General features: G+C 38.7%; 2 protein-coding genes across 3 annotated transcripts; both read right to left on the bottom strand.

The window, feature by feature from the left end:
• Nucleotides 1-1,620: 1,620 nt before the first annotated feature.
• On the bottom strand, nt 1,621-4,506 carry LOC139780678 (uncharacterized). Of its 2 annotated transcripts, none has more exons than XM_071719402.1 (7): nt 4,302-4,506; nt 4,015-4,139; nt 3,727-3,939; nt 3,390-3,594; nt 3,235-3,318; nt 2,817-2,936; nt 1,621-2,575 (listed from the first exon to the last, which is right to left on the bottom strand). In XM_071719402.1, the coding sequence occupies exons 1-4, from the start codon at nt 4,504-4,506 to the stop codon at nt 3,469-3,471; spliced, it is 669 nt and encodes a 222-aa protein (XP_071575503.1). In that variant the 3' UTR covers nt 1,621-2,575; nt 2,817-2,936; nt 3,235-3,318; nt 3,390-3,468. The 2 variants fall into 2 exon arrangements, with proteins under 2 accessions (XP_071575503.1, XP_071575505.1); XM_071719404.1 differs by having other exon boundaries at nt 4,323-4,506.
• On the bottom strand, nt 4,298-19,312 carry LOC139780677 (uncharacterized). The gene is made up of 8 exons (XM_071719401.1): nt 16,863-19,312; nt 12,150-12,278; nt 8,893-9,173; nt 7,472-7,670; nt 6,562-6,740; nt 5,912-5,984; nt 4,600-4,952; nt 4,298-4,513 (listed from the first exon to the last, which is right to left on the bottom strand). The coding sequence occupies exons 3-7, from the start codon at nt 9,074-9,076 to the stop codon at nt 4,631-4,633; spliced, it is 957 nt and encodes a 318-aa protein (XP_071575502.1). The 5' UTR covers nt 9,077-9,173; nt 12,150-12,278; nt 16,863-19,312; the 3' UTR covers nt 4,298-4,513; nt 4,600-4,630.
• Nucleotides 19,313-20,890: the final 1,578 nt, after the last annotated feature.

Raw genomic sequence — 20,890 nt, 5'->3', positions numbered from 1 at the left:
AATATATATATATATATATATATATATATATATATATATACCTTAACAAAATTATTATTATATCACGAAATTGCGTTACCAAACTCAATCCAAGTGATATATACCTTAACAAAATTATATCACAAAATTGTTTTACCTAACTCAACCTAAGTGATATGTTATTTCAAAAAAATATATGAAATCTTTAAATTACGCCAACTACAAAGAGAATATATATATTGCTTTGAAAAATAATTGTAGTGCAACTACTCTTAAAAAATAAAACAAAATTGTGTTACCTAACTCAACCCAAGTGGTATGTATCTTTGTATTCCTGAGGATCTTTCTATCAACCCAAGTGGTAGTAGTTTTAATTCTCCTTGATAAAATTATAATATTACAAAGAATCATTTAATCATTTTAATCACAAAGAATTAAAGAGGTAACATTATAAAATAAAAATATTTAATTAAAATAAAATAAATAAATTTTTCTTGTAAAAAACTTGGCGCTGCTTTTTTAAAGTCTATCCAGACAAATTTGCATCGCGCATAAACATAAGCGTAAGAAATTGATTGGTTCATATATATGTGCAAAAGGAAATAGACCAATCCATCTCTTTATGCATATGCTTATGCACCTATGCAAGTTTGTCTAGATTGCTCTCTCTCTCTCTCTCTCTCTCTCTCTCTCTCTCTCTCTCTCTCTCTCTCTCTCTCTCTCTCTCTCTCTCTCTCTCTCTCTCTCTCTCTCTCCTCTCTCTCTCTCTCTCTCTCTCTCTTCTCTCTCTCTCTCTCTCTCTCTCTCTCTCTCTCTCTCTCTCTCTCTCTCTCTCTTCAAGGACATCGTATCCTTGAAGACTTCTCTGGAAAGATTTCAAACTTTTTTCGAGAAAGATTTATTTGATGCGTAGTTTGCTTCATCAATTCAACTTCATTTATTGCGCTTCCTCTATGAGAAACCCAAATCAATGAATACTAATAATTACGCATCAAATAAAATACAAGCTTCCTTATAAGACGAGTTTTGTAAGCGGAATAAAATATTGATGAAGCAATATGCATAAATTCCAATGAATACTAATAATAATCAATAAGAATCCACTCCTTGATCACCTCAAGCAGAGTTTTTTCCGTGCGGTCTTGCACTGGCACAATAAAATTTTTTTTTGTGCCACGTTCGTATCCACCAAAAATCCACTTTCCCTCGATTATTCGGCCACGATTGTATTTCCTTTTGCCGATTTTTGCTTCGTCTATTTCGACGATTATATTGGGCCCTCCAAGTTTCGCTGAATTCTTTTCGGCCCAATATATGCAAATCTATTATATTTAACATAACAACCCTGCTAAAAATAATCGCGTGACAATACGTATGACAACACATATGTGATCCTGCATGTAATCTCATATGAGAGCTCTGATTAATTCGCGCACAGCTTCGTGTATGCGATCTCACATGACATTTCGTGCCAAAATCTCATTTCAGCTTCACATGATATCTTTTACGAGACTTCATATATATATGACCCTCATATGAGATCTCTTATGTGATCTCATTAACCATTTTATATAAAAAAAATTTATTTTATACAATTAATAAAAACATTGCCAAGTGTAATTATATTAAATTAGAGAATACTTAAATTTTAAAAAAGTTAGTTTTTTATTCAAGGTAAAACAAAAATTACAATTTATATTTAAATCCTTATGTAATACATTTTACATATTTGCGCGCGTATGTATATATAATTATATACAGAATATCACAGTTTTTTAAGCTCTATCTTACGAAACACTACTCGGAATATCGCCTACTCTTGTTAACTTTTAATACCAGAATATATTTGTATATGAATAATTATATATCTTTGATGATGAATTGTACTACTGACGCGCATTTAAATATATTAATAAGTTGGAATGAATACATAATATTAAATATTTTTAACCTTTTCATAGTTCAGTTTGCGTAGATCTCGAATTTTGTAACCGATCTGCTTGTTCATATTTTGTAGAATTCTCTTCCTTTTGGAAGCATTTCCATACATCTCATTGAGATAGTCTTTGAATATTCCTATATAAAAGAAAAACAGTGTTAATAACGTCAATAAGTAGTATATATTTTACAATATGGTACATCGAGTAATTACTCTAAAAAGTATTAAAAGAAAAAAGATGAATTAATTTAAAATAAATTAATTCATCTTTTTTCTTTTACTATGATTTAATATGAAAAAATAAATTAAAATAAATTAAAAATAAATAATATAGATAATATTTTTTGATATTTTTTTGACTAAAAATATGTATTTAATCTGGTCTTTAAATGGTCAATAATTAGTTTCTTGTTTCAATTATAAACAATTATAGCATAAGTACGACGTAAAAGTTTATATTTCGTCGGCGTGAAACGTTTTCTAGGAGATCTATCTTCTATCTCTCGTAGTTATTCTTGATTTTTTGAAGCACCGATTTACTAAATTTTCTTTCGTCCAGAGAATTTCCAATAATTCTCTCAGGAATTTCCAATAACCGCGATGTTTCATGTATTCCCAGAATGCTAATTGAATCGTTCGTCCATAGCCAATATATATCTGAAAATTTAATACAATAATTCATAAAATAAATTTTTTGTACTGAGTTTTTAAAGACCAGATTAAATACATATTTCGAATCAAGTAAATATCGAAAAATATTTTCTATATTATTTATTTTTAAATTAATTCATTTTTTTCTTTTAATACTTTAAGGGTAATTACTCGATGTACCATGCTGTAAAATATATACTACTTATTGACGTTAATACCTATATGAAAAAAGTTTAAATAACTATACCTCATCGCCTTCGATGTCATAATTCTCTTCCCTCATTATTATCTACTGATTCTCTTGTTTCGGGTTGAAGTCTATTGTTATACACATCCGCATATTCTTCATCAGAGTCACTTGGTTCAGCTAAAGAAATAATATTACTAAATAGATAGTTTTCAGATAAAGCAATAAAATGAAAATGAACCAAGTGTTGTAAATTGTCAAGAATGAAAAAAAATTCAACGTTAAATAATAATAATGAGAAAATATGAGAAAATATTTTGCAACAATTATACTTTAAAACCAATAAAGTTACATTTACTTATATTTTGTTAAATCATTTTAAATTTACGTCTTATTAATGCGCGCATTTAATACTAATAATAAAAACATATAAATTAGTATTTAAAATTAAAAATTAATTTTAGAATATAAATTATACCTCTATTTTTTAGGCGATACAGTGTCCTTCTTCTCATCCTGGTTGTGCGCTTTGGAGTGTTACTATTAACATTCTCTGCCCTCTCTGTACAGAAATATTATTTTAGTTTTTTATTACGATTTACGAATCAATATAATTGCTATTGACATAATTACTTGGTCTATTTGGTGATGCTGTTAATGACTGATTTTGGTTACCGCGAGTTTCATTTCTGTCTTCACGCTGTTGAAATTCTTATGGTGTGCCTGCTAATTGAGATGATTGCCGAGTGCAAGGTACCTCATTTTTGTCAGGATCCTTCTGTTTGCTGCCAGAAGATAAATATATTTTTCTTGACTGCTGCAACTTTTCTTTTGTAACCTGTATGAAATTTTTACAAAATATGTGTAATTATTATACACAATACAAAGTATAATAATGATGGTAATGAAGTTTGATCAAATTACTGGTGACATGATTATTGTTAGAAGTATATTTTCCTGTGCCAGATACCTCATTTTTAGACGCCTCTACTTCTGAATCGGTGTCCGACGTACTATGCGTATTGTACGATGTACTGGACTCGGGTGAGGATAGATTAGAGAGATCCGTATCTTCATTACTGTTATTTTTTGTACATAAATATTTTCTGTTTTTGAGATACTTCTTTAATTCATTTTGCCCATTTTTCATTTTTCCAAATTTTTGCATAGTTTTCTTCGTGATCTGTAATATATTACGTATAAGAATACAAAATATGTAATATTTTTAATACCTCAAATTTGCATTATACACTTTTACCTTGGTTTTTCGTTTTGGTGTTCCATCCGTTTCTATTTGCTTCATTTGCAACTTTTGCAATGCATCACTGCGACGAATTTTCGAAAATTTGTAGCGTCCTTCTTTATTTAATAAATTTTCTTTACCTTAAAAAAGTTTATGTTTACTACTAATTATTCCAAATACATTGTTATTAATTTTTTTACTTTGTTAAAGTATATCAAAAATATCTTTCTTAAATGTTCCAATTTTACGTTGTATAATTACTTAACATATTCTATCAATAGTAAATAAATGCGAATACTTACTTCCAACACATAAGACTTTACCTGGTGATAAAGTGGAATTATGTTCATCGTCTTTACTGTGCCGCTTTATGTAATGTGGTTGGTTGATACAGTTTTCACGATCAAAATGTTCAATGTCACTAATAGGCACAATTAATACTTTTCTCCTTTCATCAGAATAGAAACGTACCGCAGCATGGAGTGTTTCAATTGTATTTAAAGACATGCATAACCTGTTAATGAAAAATGTCAGCATTTTTTTTTAAATTTCTATAGCACACAATATGCAAAAGCCCTATAGGTTAGGTTATATACTTACGGATTTAATGTATTTTCTGAATTTTCGTTCTTTAATCAACAAGCTCTGTTCGAACTATCGGCGCGCGATCGGTGCGAAGTTGTCGCCGCGGGCGGTGCACTCGCGCCAAAATTCGAGGTCGCCGGGTGTCCCGGGGGGAACTCGGGATACACACATTGCACGCACACAGCGGAGGGGGCGGAGGGGACGCGCGAATCACGACGCGGCCTATCTCCTCGCCGGCTTCCCTCCCCTGGCTGTTTCCTCGCGCATCTTTCTTGTCGGCGTCTGCGTTCGGCTTTGCGTTCACCAGGACGACCACTACGTCGTCGTCCGGCGGCGGCGGCGGTGGCGGCGGCGGTGGTTTCAAGAGACTATGGAATAAAAATCTTGTTTTTAATGTGACATGAAAAATATCATTCAAAGAATATAAATGTTAGAAAAATAAATTAATACCGTAAAAATGTTGTTGTTAAATAATATTGATTAAAAGAGTATTGATAAATATTCGTTGCTCGAGCGCGAATGATAAAGTTTGATTGTATAAACGTTTTTATTGGTCCCATGTACTAATGAAAGTAAATCATCTTTCTGACAAAGAAAATTACGGAAAATTGGTGAAGTTAAGTTTTATCATTCCGTATTATAGTAATCGATTGCAGCGTTTGATAAAAATAAATAGTAGTAATAAAAATCTCGTCTATTAAATAATTAAGGGATTAGATAACGTTTATCAATTTTATGAAGACAAGTGAAAGTAACAATCATAGAGAACAATCATGGTAATAGTTTGCAAACACCTAATTGCACCTAATTGCAGACAATGATAGTAAATGTAAACGAGCGAAAATATGTGGAAAGTTAAACGGTTATAAGATAATAAAATTGATGGAGGTGCCGACGCGGATAGACATCTTGTTTCGAAAGTAATTCCTTCATTCAAGGATCTTTTAGAGTCTCTTTTTATCTAAGGTCACTGTGTCTGGGGTTAATGCTAATCGACTTTAATCCGCTCGCGCTCGCCTGAACGAATCGTACGATTCGGATTATCGTTGCGATTATTCACGTTCGTTTTACAATATATTAATAACCGGAGATGATTACTGGCGAGAAAACGGCCTTTACAACATATGCCCTATCCGCATGATATCTCAAAGGAAATACTTCGGAGATCATTGGAGAACAAAGTCAATGGCGAGAAGGAAAGAAGCGAATCGAATCGCGCGAAGTAGCGAGCAGCTCCGCCGTTCGATCGACTTTCGATCGAGCTTTCTTCTCTTATTGGCGCGGCTTTAACTCAAGTCTCGATCCGGTATCGATTCGCCCTACTTACCTAGGTCCGCCGTTGCCATTTGTACGGATCTCCTTTTCACTTTCCACCTGCGCGCCGGACGAGTCCTTCCTCTCTGCGAACCGAAACAGAATCGCGTATACCGGTCAATCGCGGCCGTTCTCGTCATCGTATTTATTCGAGACTCCGCAGGATAGCCACTATATAATGCCCTGTCACTTTTTGTCGAAAAATTGTCAGCGCCGATTTGCATCGTGTTAACTTGATGACGAATAAAGACAAGTTGTTTCCAACTCCATTACTCATTGGACACGGGCACACAATCACACACAATCGTAGAATGTAGTAATAACAAAAGGTAAATGAACGCACACTAGAAAACCGTTCTTTGTTTTCTACCTCGTATAATTGTCTTTATGAATAATACATTCCGATTTTTATTCTCTCTTGTTGAAACGATTTCTTTTCTTCTCACACGATGATTTATATATATTTTATACTTATTAATCTTATTATCCAATAGATCACACATAATAAAAGTTGAAAAGATATTTCACTTCGGTTATTTAAAGTCATTAATAATGACTCGTTACGGTACATAATTTGTGCATACGCGATACTTTGCGCGTACGACTCTTTGATCATAGACACTGTGGCCATCCTGCAGAAATTTCCGGCTACTTTCGACGTACCGTGTGGTGCTTCCGCATTTGTCTTGATTCCCGGCTTGTCGATCCGTTCGCTGCTGCTGTGCCGCGATAAGGACGGAGTGGACGTCGTCGAGGAGAGACCGTGGACCTCGCTGCTCATGTTCGACGATTCGCTGGCGCTGCTGGATCGACTGTATCGCCTGTCGGTTTTGCGAGAACGACTGAAACGGTCAGAGACGGTTCTATCGATGTGTTTCGCGAATCCACGAATCGAGTTAAGTTTAATCTACGCGCGATTAAGTACCTGGCGCGCGATCGCTTATCTGCGAGATAAATGACGGGCGAGAAAAATAGCGATACGATGCTGTTCCCCGAACGCGCCCACGAACAGTCATCTCTTAACGATTATAAAGATAATTTCGATCGTAACAGGATTACACACTGTTCCACTTGTTGATACGTCGCTTGATATTGCTTACCTTCGTGGTCGCTTTTATAGTGCCTGATATTTTGTTGTGCTGCGCTCATCAAGAATCTCTTTTTAGAAGCTTGACGTGTAATTCGTGGTATCGCGAGAACGACTTTAATGTCTACTTGAGTTAACAAATTCATTTTGCCAGACAAATTTTTACACGTGACTTAACTTTTATAAAACAAGATGTCTAATAAACACATATGATCCGTATCTTTTCTGAAAAGTTTCTTTTATTCTACAATTTTTATATATTATTTTTAATATTATTTTACGTTTTAGGACGCGTATCCGTTTTGGAACGATTGATTCAGTTAAAAGCTTTACAATGAATTTCTTTTTTAAAAACTTGGGAAAATTGATTTTTTATAATTGAGAGAATTAAATTTAAATTAATTCTTCCAATTTTAGGAAATTAGGTCAGATGTTTTGGACTAAACCCTTTTGATCTCGCTCGCGAAATTGCTCGAATCGCGTTACCTGCTGTCGGAGGCATTGTCCGCCGGCTTCTTGCGCGACGACGAACTCACGCTGCTCGTTTCCTCCTGTCTCACGCAGATCTGCTTATAAGCATGATCCGAGGACTCCCTCGCGATCTCGGAGCGCGCCGCATGTCCGTTGCCGGTATGCGGCCGGCCGACGAATCCGCCGCCGTTGTTGATGTACACGTCCACTTTCACTGAAAGCCAAAGCCCCGCTCGGAATATTACGTATCGCACACGAGAAAACTGCCTTCCACAAGAAAACATCACGCTCGAGAAGTTTTCCAGAAAACATCTTGAGCTAAACTCAAACTAACGATTCGCAAACTTGCGACTAGTAAAAGTTGCCGACAGCTTTGTAGAAATTTATAATTTCTATAGCGCCGCGCGAGAGAGAGATCGGAGTTCGACTTTTTATAAAATTTTAAATTTCTTTTTTATTTCGATTCTCGCGCTGAGTCGGCGACTTTTACGCGTTTCGCTGGAACTCGCTCGATCCATCGATCGCTGTTTTTATTGCTCTTGCTTATTAAGAGCCAGTGCACAGTAACGGCTTAACGGTATCCGCGGTAAATCGCGCGCGAGTCTTTAACCCGGTTTCGCAGAGCGCGCGTGTTGTTCGCGACGTGTGTGGCTTTTTTCGCTCCCTTGACAATTATCCAAGTATCTCTCTTTCTTCGAGATCAATCTTGCGACAGTCTATCATGCACTAGTCACGTGTCGTTCGTAAAACGAACGATTAAACTTACTGCTTGCAAAGTAAAACGAATAAGCAGGGCAATTACGATTAAAATTCTCTTAGATCTTGTGCAGCAGACGTCGACTTACGCGCGATTTTTATTTAATCATTAATTAACATTTGCTAGAAAAATATATATACCCTAATCTCTTATGGATGCGAATCGATACATGAAGCGGAAGCAATGCTTCATGACAAATGGTTCCATTTGCTCGATCTTTGTAAATATCATTGAGAAGAGCGAAAGAGAGACGATACCGAACATCGGATGCAAATCGAGGTCGCCCTGGAGCCACAGTGGTTGTCGAGAACCGACGGAGTAAATAGGGTGTCTCAGAATTATCACTTTGATTTACAGCCATAAATAATTCAATTTATGGAATTCATCTTTTCTTAAATTCGAGTTGTTTGCTCGGGGTATCTTTCCGATATATCTTTGAATACTCTCGTATTTCACACTTTAATTTAAATAGCCATGCTTTGCGTTAAGATCCTAAGAATGCTCACCATTTGTTTCATCTACGAATTAATATTGTAAATCCGGTGACTTGTCACTTCGAATAATCGCTATTTGGTTAAAACCCCTTCACTTTCGACGATCAACGACAGGATACCTTCTGGACACCGTGTATAGCGCGCGTTATAATGTAGCGATGAAGTATCTGGGACGTGCTACTTACCAGTCAGAGTCTCGTCTTTCCTCTCCGGCGTATGGCGCTGCTCCGCCGCGACGCCGTTCCGCGGCTTCTCGGCGTCGCCGAACAGCCGCGTGATCCTGGTGTAGACGAGATCGTGCGGGCTGTGCAGGTAGAAGGACTCGGCCGTGTCCTTGGGCTTGGGCGACTCGCCGATGTACGCACTCATGGGATTTATGTAGATACCGTCCCGCGGCCGAGAGCCCGGCGGATGCAGAAAGAACGGCTCTTGGCTCTTGGAACATGCCGCAGCCGCGTAACGAGCACTGCAATGGGTTTTAGTGACGTCTTTAGCATTCAAAAATGCACAAGAAGAGAAAGAAAGATATTTCACTGGGTTAAATTCATAGTGTCAAATTATACTCAATTTGAGTTATTTTTAAACATTTCTATAAATCGATACTGCTCCTACTCAATATGTCGTTAATTTAACTAAACCAATGAAATTAAAATAATAAATTTCTAAATACATGGTAGTTAAAAATAACAAAATATTATTTAACTCAAAGTATTTGTTTAAATTTAATCCTTTAATATTTAATAATGTGTTGCATTTGTAATATCTTTTTTAAACTTTAGAAAGAAGTATTTCTCTCTCTCTCGAGCTCTCTCTCGCCAATTAAGATTTTATAAGATAATTTAATGTTGAGTATACATGTACATTTTATAAATAAATTCTCAAGAATAAATAAAATAGTCAAAACAAAAAAATCTCTTAGATCTTGTTTATACAATCCAGAAGCAAGTCCTGCCCACCGGGATTGCACAGCTGTTTGGATTATACAGGGTGTATCAGAATGTTTGGTACTTTTTTCATATTTAGATAGAGCGAGCCAAACTGAGTCGAAAAGTCATGTACCATTTTGCAATTTTTGCAATAGTTGATGAGTTATTAATGATTAAAAATCGCCGTATTGGCCCGGCCCACCGCCAAATCCAAGCGCGCAGCGAGATGCGGCCGCTTCGCGGTCAGCGCGCGGGCAGTTGTTTACTTCAAGCGGCACGAGCGGCGCGTAACGCCGGGCCCCCGTCCTGAGCGATGATAGTTTCTCGCCTTTTTTAAATAGAAATAAAATTTTCTAAAATAGAAAAATTTTTTGTGCGTACTTATGTACATACGTGTGTACATGCATACACAGTAAAATATCAATTGTACTGCTTAAAAAAGCGATTACTCAATTTACTTTTTTTTCTGTTAGTAAGTAACGGTTGTCTTTAAGAAAGAATATTTTCTTGATAATAGTCTTAAAATGTACAAATTTTAGAAAGAGTCTTTATCATGTACTCGAAAGAAGAATTTATACTCCTTTAAAGAACATAATAAAATTTTATTAAAGAAAAGTCAACATAATAAATAAAGTAATATGAGGACCCTCGAGATTAAAATAGGAGAAGTCAAGGCTATGAGGGTCAGACGCAGATCACAGTGCGTAATATCAGAAATAACTGATTTATTCGTCGTTTTGATACATTACATCGATCCGTACGTTTCGGCTCAGCTTTGAGCCATCTTCAGCGGTAGTTACACAAGTTAAGTTACACGTTCTCCGTACCGTATGGTGAGTTTACTGATTCAAAGTATCAGAAACATCGGCGAGGATTATAACAAAGCACGATTTGACACCGTCACAATATTGCATGTACCAATAGTAAAACCCCGATTTGCCAACGACCAAGTTCATGAGCATGGATTACAATTTGCTCAAAACCGTGACATATGCATGATGCAAAAAATCCGTGTCATTTTGAGACGGTGTCAAATCGTGCTATGTTATAATCCTCGCCGGTGTGTTGACCTACGACATGCCTCTTCTTGCAAGACCTTTCATATCATTGTGTGTCGTGTCGACAAGATCGTCAAGTCTTCTCGCAGAGAGTATTCATTATGTACATGGCTCTGTATTCCACGTTTTTCAGACCGAATGGTGAGTTTCCTAAGAGATCTTTTTAATATCTCAACATTAATTGAACAAATTTACAGATATGGATCAATTGGTCTATGTTTCTGATACTTTAAATCAGTAAACTCACCATACGGTACGGAGAACGTGTAACTTAACTTCTGTAACTACCGCTGAAGATGGCTCAAAGCTGAGCCGAAACGTACGGATCGATGTAATGTATCAAAACGACGAATAAATCAGTTATTTCTGATATTACGCACTGTGATCTGCGTCTGACCCTCATAGCCTTGACTTCTCCTATTTTAATCTCGAGGTCCTCATATTACTTTATTTATTATTTTGACTTTTCTTTAATAAAATTTTATTATGTTCTTTGAAGGAGTATACATTCTTCTTTCGAGTACATGATAAAGACTCTTTTTAAAATTTGTACATTTTAAGACTATTATCAAGAAAATATTCTTTCTTAAAGACAACTGTTACTTACTAACAGAAAAAAAGTAAATTGAGTAATCGCTTTTTTAAGCAGTACAATTGATATTTTACTGTGTATGCATGTACACACGTATGTACATAAGTACGCACAAAAAATTTTTCTATGTTGTTAGAAAATTTTATTTCTATTTAAAAAAGGCGAGAAACTATCATCGCTCAGGACGGGGGCCCGGCGTTACGCGCCGCTCGTGCCGCTTGAAGTAAACAACTGCCCGCGCGCCGACCGCGGGGCGGCCGCATCTCGCCGCGCGCTTGGATTTGGCGGTGGGCCGGGCCAATACGGCGATTTTTAATCATTAATAACTCATCAACTATTGCGAAAATTGCAAAATGGTACATGACTTTTCGACTCAGTTTGGCTCGCTCTATCTAAATATAAAAAAAGTACCAAACATTCTGATACACCCTGTATATATGGTTTTGACCTGCCTAACACCGCGGTCCGATTCACACTGAGCGCTATTGGCATCATTCTATCTTTATCATTCATTAGGCATAAACAAGGATAGAATAACGCCAATAGCGCTTTGAACATGCATCGGACCGCGGCCTAATTTGATTGGTTCACCCCTAGGTTCGCCATTTTGCCTCACTATCTGAGTCACTCCCCACCCTACAAGTTTCCAGACCTGTATGTAAGACCGTGGTCCTGCCTTAATATTTTGAGAAAAAGAAGTAAAATTGTCGAATAAAATCAAGCAAACTTTTGATGTCATTTATGACGCTTTTCTTTCTTTAAAAGGTTGATTTAAAAGTATACTTTTGCAAATTTTCTCTTGACACGATGTCTAATAGCCAATTATGGTTAATAAATATTTGGGTGCATGAAGTCCATCCTCTTACCTTGTCGATGGAGCTCGCGACGCAGCTGCACGTGGTGGTGTCGCTCATGTGGTCTGAGTAGTCCGACCCGGCACGATCCCTGGCCATCTTCGGGGTGACATTAGGAGGTGGAGGCTTGCCGGTCTCCTGCTGCATATCGGGACAAATGCAAGAGTGATTAGAACCGTTCGCCGGTGATTAGAAGATTAGAACCGATCGGCGTTTATCCGCAGATCAATTAGATCGAAATGATCCTGATTGTAGCCGTGGGACCTGTCGCGGAAGCGATCGCCTCTTCCTTATTGAGCGAGTAATAAAAGCGCCCGAACCTCCTCTCTCTCTCTCTCTCTCTCTCTCTCTCTCTCTCTCTCTCTCTCTCTCTCTCTCTCTCTCTCTCTCTCTCTCTCTCTCTCTCTCTCTCTCTCTCTCTCTCTCTCTCTCTCTCTCTCTTTTTCCCTCACTCTTCTCTCATTCTCCCTATCTCTCTGGCTCGTTTCCTCGAGATACCGCAATCGATTGCGTTTGCCGAACACTATGCCCGCGGACTTGCGATAATCCCCGTTGCCTAATAGCGATTATCTACAGTTGCGCAAAAGTCTGGGATTGACCTCGTTCACCGGAAAAGTTTATTCCAAGAAAAAAGGAGAAAAATGCCGATAATTCGGCGAACGTCGCAAGAACGCTACTATTGTCGCGGGAGGATGCGGTTATTTAGATAACCTTGCATATGTAAGCGGTTCGTAATAAGGCGGAGGAAAGTGGAAGCGCGCAGGTTGCGATTAATGCTTCTATATAATTTTTGCGAAGGTCAGGAGAAGGAATTTATTTCTTTCTTTACAGAGCGACCGCGGAATAGGTAATAAAGTTTAGGGTCTGAACGACAAAAATGAGAGAAGTGAGAAAATATAAAATATTACCGATTATCTTCGCTTAATTCACAGAAACAATTAAATCTTTTTTTTTATATGTAATATATTGATTTATAATGAACTTATGAAAAAACATACCTGTATTCCTATCATCAATTCCTCATTTTACAGACTATCTTAAATTAATTAATTAATTAATTAAACAATGAATGATGTTTTACGATTTAAGTAAAGCGGAAAGATCGTGAAAGGAAAACGTAATTAATTGGCGTACAATATCGATAAAATATGTTCCGCGTTAATCTGTTCTAACGGCTAGAAATAATAATAATATTGATTATAACGATTTGCGCGAAGCAGTGACGGACGTCGACCTTTTATCGATCGCTCCATCGAAACAGGAAAAGCAAATTGAATTTATATGGTCCAAAACACATGTCGCAGGACTCGCAGGTCTTTGCAGAACCCCAGGCGGGGCAACTTTAACTAGCACGTCGCCAGTCGAGAAACCGGATTATTTTACATTTTGTTAGACCGGTAACCCGCTGACACGCTATACCGTAAGCTACCGGGCTTGTAACTCCCTTTCCGCGTAATTCCAGGTAGGTACGCGTGGAAATCGCGCGCCGCGTCCGTCGCTTCCCAGTCGCTCTCGTTTCATCGAGGTGAAACCGCGTTGTTGATACAGCGCAAGATTCCACACTCGAGCGTGCGATTAACTCGACATGAAATGCACTCGACAAAAGGAAGTTCTTTTCTAGGACACATTTTGGAATATTTTTTCGTGCGAAACAAATAAAACTGATTTTGTCGTTTAATCGAAAAATGTAGAAGCATCAGCATCGATTGAATGTAACGTTATTAAACACGAATTTTTATTTAGCCATATTTAGCATCATAATTGTTTGATCAATTGTCATTAATTAATTAACATTATAATTACAGAAGTATTTAAAATATTTATAATACAATTTGTCTAAAATTAATCAAATTCATTATACCGAAATATTTTGTTTCGAAAGAAACGGAGAAAAGGATTGAATGAGTGATCAAGAGATTAGTTCTTGCTCTACCGTGCGTCTTACATTTAGCATTGCGGAAATACACTTGTACGTCGTAGTTATGCAAATTCGCGTGCGATGTGCTTGGCCTGTGGCGTAATTGGGTCGCGTGATGAAAGAAGGAAGCGAAAGAGGAGCGCACGATCGCGTAAGAGAAGATCTAGTCTCTACAGAGCGATAAAAGTGACAAATCTCGTGTCGCTTGGTCTGCACGCGGGAAAGTGGTTTAGATACTTTAAATGATTTAAACGATGGCCACACGCGTACTCTAATTTCCGTGCCGGTCGAGAGGAGAAATTCGCGCCGCGAAATCTCTCGTTCTCGCACCGTTCTCGCGTCTAAATACGGATCAATCAGCTTCTCACGATTACTATCTTACCAATCGTCACAATTTGTATTACAAACTCATTAAATTTTTGTCTTCTTGAAGAATCCTTTTTGTTTTAATCTAGATTTCTTTTACTCGAGAGAAATATATATATGTCTCATCTTGTTCTCATCAAAACTGACAGGAAAAAACGCAACTGTGATTTCACAGTCTGCCGCAGTCTTATTGACTTCTTGATCAGAGTATTGCGTGAGCCTGCGTGACATCTCGGATCTTTACGAAGGTATGAAAATGTATCGTGACGGAAAGGAATGACAGATAGCCGCGACAGCGCGATGTCACTGGTCACCGATGGGCACCACCCCGGAAAAAATGCCCGTCCACGCGAATCCTTTCCCTGTGACGTGTATCCCGTTGCGATACGCGCCAACGACACGCTTTCCGCTCAACCGGGTGAAGGACGAAAAGCGAAAAAGAAAAAAAATGTATTCATACGGTGCGCCCAGGCGGATTTTTAATAGAATTCGGAGCGCGAACGAAACAAGCTAACGCAAGGTAACAGTGCGTTATTAAAGTAAATTTTGTAAGTGGAGTCTTTAACGAAGTGTCGGGTAATTTTGGTAATGAACTCTTCGCATCGGTGTGCGATCACGCGAGGATTTCCTCTCCTTGATCGTCGATCAAATCACCGCTGACATATTGTTTTAATAGTCGGTTCATTGCCCACCGTAATTACGAGCAACGTTTGGCGCATTTCTCGCTTCCGACTAAGCAGCTTCCTCCCGCTATCTCGCGCATTTTTGCCGTAAATCAAAGTAAGCAAATTCGTGTGAGCAAACATTAGAAAGCCACGGATTTATAGCCGTTACATCTTTATTGTCGGATCGGTGATTTTAGACACGCGTCAAGTCAAATGTATCGGTCTCGAGAAAGTCGACAAAAACTTCCTTCTTCTAATTTCACTTGAAAATGGATTTAATGTTATAGATTTTAGATCTTATACTGGTCTTACTGTTAGAATCAACAGATAAACCGTTGAAAATAAACTGTCCGAGGAAACTTAAAAATATCTAAAAAGACTTTTTAAAATACAAAAGTATATATAAAATTTAATAAGATGATTAATTAATCAACCGTCACTTTCTCCTAAGAGAAATTAAAAGTAAGACAAAAATAATAAGAGCAGTGAAAATTCATATAAAATAAGAAAGTACCGTGTTTAGACTTAACTGATCCCTGGAATTATTTATTTAAATTCAAGAAATCAATCCTTCTCGTGTTTTCTGGGCTGCGATGTTTTTATTTCGCGCTTGACGTCGCAAACGTTTCCATTGTTGCGGACAACGCGCTTAAAAGTCGCTTTAACCTCGTCTCGTTATCGGCCATGAACCGCGTCGTAGCGTCCGTCTTATCTTCGCGAGCGCATTCGCGCGGACGGTTGACGTTCAAGGTGATACGCGGAGAGAGATCCGAGTCTCATGCGTGGAACTGACCCGCGCAAGGTCGACTCGCCACGCTGCAAAATGCAATTCGCGATACTGCGATTCCGTTTCATTCACGACGGACCGCGGACGAATGACAGTGCCGATCGACCGAGCGTAAAGCGTAAATCGCGAACGAAGATACTTATATTGGTGAACGTAAGAAAATTCGCGAACAATCGAAGAAGCTTTCCCAAAAATTTATTCTCTATTTAATTGAACTTGTAGAAAACGCGTGATGTCCGTTTTACATCTCATACATTTTCATTGCGGCACGTTATGCGTTAAATTTATAATGTTAATTAATTGTCCGAACGTGATACTTCGAGTTAAATTAAACGCAAGTTGCATCTTTAATCCGAGTAAAACCTGAGACCGCCATATGTTGAGCTGAATTTACGAGAGATTAAGTGTGCCGATGATGCTGGATTAAATTAATATCCGAGAAGAATTCGCCAGTCATACGGGCAATAAGCATTTCGGATATCGATTTTACAATCTTTTATCTCGATCTTCGACGCGGAAATACGCACGTAAGTGTGTATTTTCCCATTTACACGCATGAACGTTCGTGCCGCTCATTAACGAGTGAAAAGTAGCAGCTATTAGATTTGCACGCAAAACCGGATCGTACGTTAGAAACCGCGGTTCTCCGTTACAGCTAGCCGATTTTACTAACTTTCGAGTCATCGTCGAAAGGCGAGTCGGTGTCAGCGTGGAGTCGACCTTCAAGTTTTGAACTTCGAATTATTTAAATTTGCTAATCAAATTTCTAACATTATACTGTGAAAAAAAAACAACGAATACTATTTTATGCGAAACTTTCTTCGTACAGCTTAATATTTTTAACTGTTTAAAACGCAAATCTAAATACGTAGCACGCGTTATCTCGAAGTCATCTGCGAAGAGAGTTCAACAGCGCTAAACGTTGCCTCACGGGAACGCAGGAGTAGTCCCCGCGACATTACGGTACTTACGGATTACGGTTCACTTACATATACACCCATGCAAAACCGGATTTCGCTGCAGCCACGTAACGCCGTAAAACCAAAAGCCTCAGGTCGACCGGTCGCCGTTCAGGGAAGTCCTCTCCGTCCTGGAAGAAGATGCAGATTTCGTTCGATCCTCCCGTCCATGTATCGGAGCACACGCTTCGCTGTCCTAGTTCGGACCAGTCGAGACTCGCTGAGGCTCGCGCCGTCAAGGCCGTTCATCCGCGAGTCTCCAGCACGACCAGAGACAACGGTACTTCCGCTCCGCGTCGGTTGAACGGCTGATCTTCCTCGTACTCCAGACGAGAGTCCAGGGGAATCTCAGAGTCTTCCAAACTGCTGTCGGAAACCTTCTAAGCGAGATGGGCTTCAGTTATTCTCGACCTTCTTTAAATTTCAAGTGAAAGATTCAGTGGATTCGGCTCTTTCCAAGCCTGTATGGCTACTTCTTATCCTCCTCGCGCTGTAGGCAAGTATCCAGGATTTTCCAAAATATCACAAATATGAAAACTGTGATCCCTCCAAAGAATATTCGAAACTTTCCCAGGTGTTTACGGTCACTTCTGATTATCTTCGCACTCTAGAAAACGGAATCTTTCGCAGATTCAAATGTCAAGTCTGGTCCATGAAAAAGGTCTTTAATTTTGGACAAATCTCCAGGTGGATCTTCCGGTTATTTTAAATAGCTCCAAATTTTTTAAAGCAGTCAGAATTCTCCAGAGTCCTCGAAGTTTCTATAATCACGCGACGCTGTTTCCCACCGACTCTTGCCAGCTCGGCGAACACGTCCGGTCAGCGCGAGCGGGCGCGCGACTATGACTGCGAGCTAACACCGGAGTCACGCGCGAGTTAGCACCTGCCGGCAGGCTGGGTGACGCGGGTCGATTTCTCGACTGGAACCCACGATGCTCGCGCGGGTTCTCCTCCGGTCGACGGGGCGGAGACGGGAACCACGCAGGCGAGTCGAACCGCACCCGCGCCACGTTCAGGTCCGGGTGCCCTTTTCCCGACCCAGCTTCCAGAATCTGGTGTGGCCGTCCCAGATGGAGAACAGCAAATGCGAGAGCGATCGGGAAAACGGGCGTGCGGGTGACGGTCGGCCAACGAACTCTCGCGCGAGTCTCTCTCTCGGAGGCCGGTGCGTGCCACCGCGGTGCGAGCGCAGGAGGCGGCAGACCGGGACTCTCTCGCCGCTCTCGAGCAGATCGTCGAGAGCTCACCTGCTCTCGCCCGGACGTTCGAGGTAGGGATATACGGCTCTGCGGCTCTCCACCGGAGAAGACCTCTCTCGGATCTCGTCCTTTTACCTTTCTTCGCAGTCGTCCTAGTCCTGACTACGCCAAATCCTGCGGCTTTTCCCGCTACATTCCGTTTTACCTTCCGATCATTGGAAGGATCGAGGTTAATTGGTCCTCGCGGAAGGTTTTTTTTTTATTAGAGGCATTTGTATCTTGATATTATTCTTGAATGATGATACTTGAGAAACTTTTTCTATGCAACTTGTATGTAAAATTTTTTATTTCATTTTATTTACATTTTTTCTTTGAGAATTCTCTGTGAATTTCCTGTTATTGTCGGATTGTAGATGATTCGGAGATTTCTGGGAAACTTAAGAACGGTGTGCGTTTCTCATTTATTAATTTTCAAATATTAAACAAGAATTGACGGAAATATTCGCTTCGTCAAATGATTTTTTTGCTTCTACTTGTCTTAAACAAATCTCGATCACAATTCGAAATAAATCTCGATTCGAACAAGTGGTGTCTTTATTGAAACATAAAAATTAACATTCATCTTCGGTTTTGCTCCTTATTAGTTCGATGAGAAGACGACGCGCGCCTCTTTGAAAAGTAAGCGCGACCTAGAAAGCGTGCACGGGATCGAGCTCTTTTTCTTCAGGTGTGCATCTGTGCATTCCCCGTTAGTTCTCTCTCCCGAGATGCAAAAGGAAGTCTCCTCTCGAACGGGGAGATGGAAGAGAGAAGTCGTCGCCGCCGCGAGGTGGCACCGCTCTTTCCTCTCTTCGAGGTGGACTTTATCATCTCCCACCAAGAGGAGAGTTTCTCGCCTCCTCCTCGCTTGTAGTCCCACTACGCCTAACTGTAAAGAATAATTTCCTGCTGTTGCTGCTGGGCTGCGTTTCTTCTTTCAGGTGCTACTGCAAGTCTCGCACCGAACGATCGCGAGTTCTCCGTGATCGCGGGCTCTATTCATAAGCGATTTATGAATAGAGACTCGTAAATTCGTAAAATTACCAACGCAACTTCTTGTGAATAATACTTCCGAATGATTCATCGTGGGATTAAGCGATTTTAAATACCGCTTGAAGAAAGTCTAGTCTAGTCAACGTAGACCAAACGTTTCCTTTCTTCATTTCATTTTATTAACGCGGATTGCTTCAGTATTTTCTCTTCTCATGTCCACTTAATCGAGTAACATTGGTAGTCTGAAATATGCAAAGAAAGTCCAAAGTCATTGCTTTTTATTATTTAAATTTAAAATATAAAATGTAAATTGACATGACAAGGAATAATTCAAGATTCTTATTATTTGTTTGTTTGATTATGAAGATTAATTACAATTATAACGTTTTAATTGTAATATTACTGATTAAAGTCTTTCACTGTTTCTTACAGAGATTTTGCATTTTTAATTAAACTAGAATTCGATAAAATGTCACGATTACTAGTTTGCTGGATGTGAATTAATGAATGTGAAAGCAATAAATTTAAGGTCTACTAAGTTTAGCGTTGTTAAATCATCTGTGAAATTAGGTTGGGCGTACATTAATTTTTCAACAAGTCTGCATTTTCAATTTTTGTGACTGGAATAAAACTAGCAGTCCCGAGTTGACGTCGTCAGCGTTTCGAGAATTCATTCGCTCCCCGACACGCAGCCGGTTATCGAAAAAGCCTTAGACTGTCACTTCGATTTTTATCAGTTCGAGAACCAGTCGGATCAGTGTTGCGCAATGCACAGAGTGCAGTAGAATTTTCCATTGTTTTTTATGTATCGGAATTTTTGTAAAGTAACACCTGGCGGTTAAACCGCGAAGCGTATAAATACAGATAGATGAATTATTATTTCGTCGTAAATCAGTAATAAACTTGAAAATATCTAAGTATTATATATATAAGCATTAGATATTAACATCGTATAATAAAATACCATAAATACCAAATAAACCTAACGTGAAAATTTGTTTTTTATATAACGTATGTCTATTATCTCGTGGGAGAAAATAGAATATTGCCGTGACGGAAATAAGAATGACGGGAATAGGAATTGTCCTATTGCCCCACAATATTGCACTTTTTCGAATTGTTCTATTTGCCCTATTTGCATGATTGTGACTCACGCTCTGGCGCCTTTGTCGATTTATTCGCGATGCAACCGCGGATCGTAAAGCTGTTTACAGTTGCAGGTTGCAGCAAAAGCTGCAATTAGATTCCTCTTTTTTTTCCGCAACCGCACATCGTGTCGCTCGCGAAAACAACGTGTATGCAAATTCATCACGCATCTTAATTATATAGCGTGGTGATTTCCATTTACTCGTAATATCGAGATCGGCGCGCAAAAAAACATTCCGATAATTTGATTCTGTTCACAGCGTAAAAAGACACCGAAGGCTTTCCTTCCTAAGCGAACGCGATCGACTTGTTATTATGTACCATCAGTAAATGACTGATTCTCCGCACGGTGAAAGTTCGAGAATATGGAGCGCAATTATGACAAATGCCTTGTTTATGGCAAGTGTTATTTTCTGCATTGCAACCGCGCTTTCCGCGAGCGAGCTTAAATCTGGAGCTCTAATACGAATATCATTTTGAATAATGGAAATATAATTCTACATATAATAACAGACTATTATATATATTAATGTGACTATTCGCGGGTGTAAATTAAATTTGCTTTATATTTTGGAAAACATAACATAAGTTTTAATGTAATGTTATATAGACACAGATATAAATCTTATTTATATTACTGTTTGTATTATATTATCAAATAGTTACAAGAAAGCGTTGCGG

This window comes from Temnothorax nylanderi, unplaced genomic scaffold (assembly GCF_030848795.1).
Source record: "Temnothorax nylanderi isolate EJ_2023f unplaced genomic scaffold, tnyl_v1.0 TNYL_tig0292_pilon, whole genome shotgun sequence".
Classification (NCBI taxonomy): domain Eukaryota; kingdom Metazoa; phylum Arthropoda; class Insecta; order Hymenoptera; family Formicidae; genus Temnothorax; species Temnothorax nylanderi.
The sequence above is the reverse complement of the archived record's forward strand: the minus strand, read 5'-3'. Positions and strand labels throughout refer to the sequence as shown.

Excerpts from the sequence above, each read along its gene's own strand:
- LOC139780678 (XM_071719402.1), bottom strand. The coding sequence starts at position 4,506 with ATGTCTTTAAATACAATTGAAACACTCCATGCTGCGGTACGTTTCTAT. Across the intron at positions 4,140-4,301 it reads TAAAGTCTTATGTGTTGGAA|GTAAAGAAAATTTATTAAAT; the intron begins GTAAGTATTCGC and ends AACTTTTTTAAG. Across the intron at positions 3,940-4,014 it reads CACCAAAACGAAAAACCAAG|ATCACGAAGAAAACTATGCA; the intron begins GTAAAAGTGTAT and ends AATATATTACAG.
- LOC139780677 (XM_071719401.1), bottom strand. The coding sequence starts at position 9,076 with ATGAGTGCGTACATCGGCGAGTCGCCCAAGCCCAAGGACACGGCCGAG. Across the intron at positions 7,671-8,892 it reads GAAAGACGAGACTCTGACTG|TGAAAGTGGACGTGTACATC; the intron begins GTAAGTAGCACG and ends TTTGGCTTTCAG. Across the intron at positions 5,985-6,561 it reads AAATGCGGAAGCACCACACG|AGAGGAAGGACTCGTCCGGC; the intron begins GTACGTCGAAAG and ends TTCGGTTCGCAG.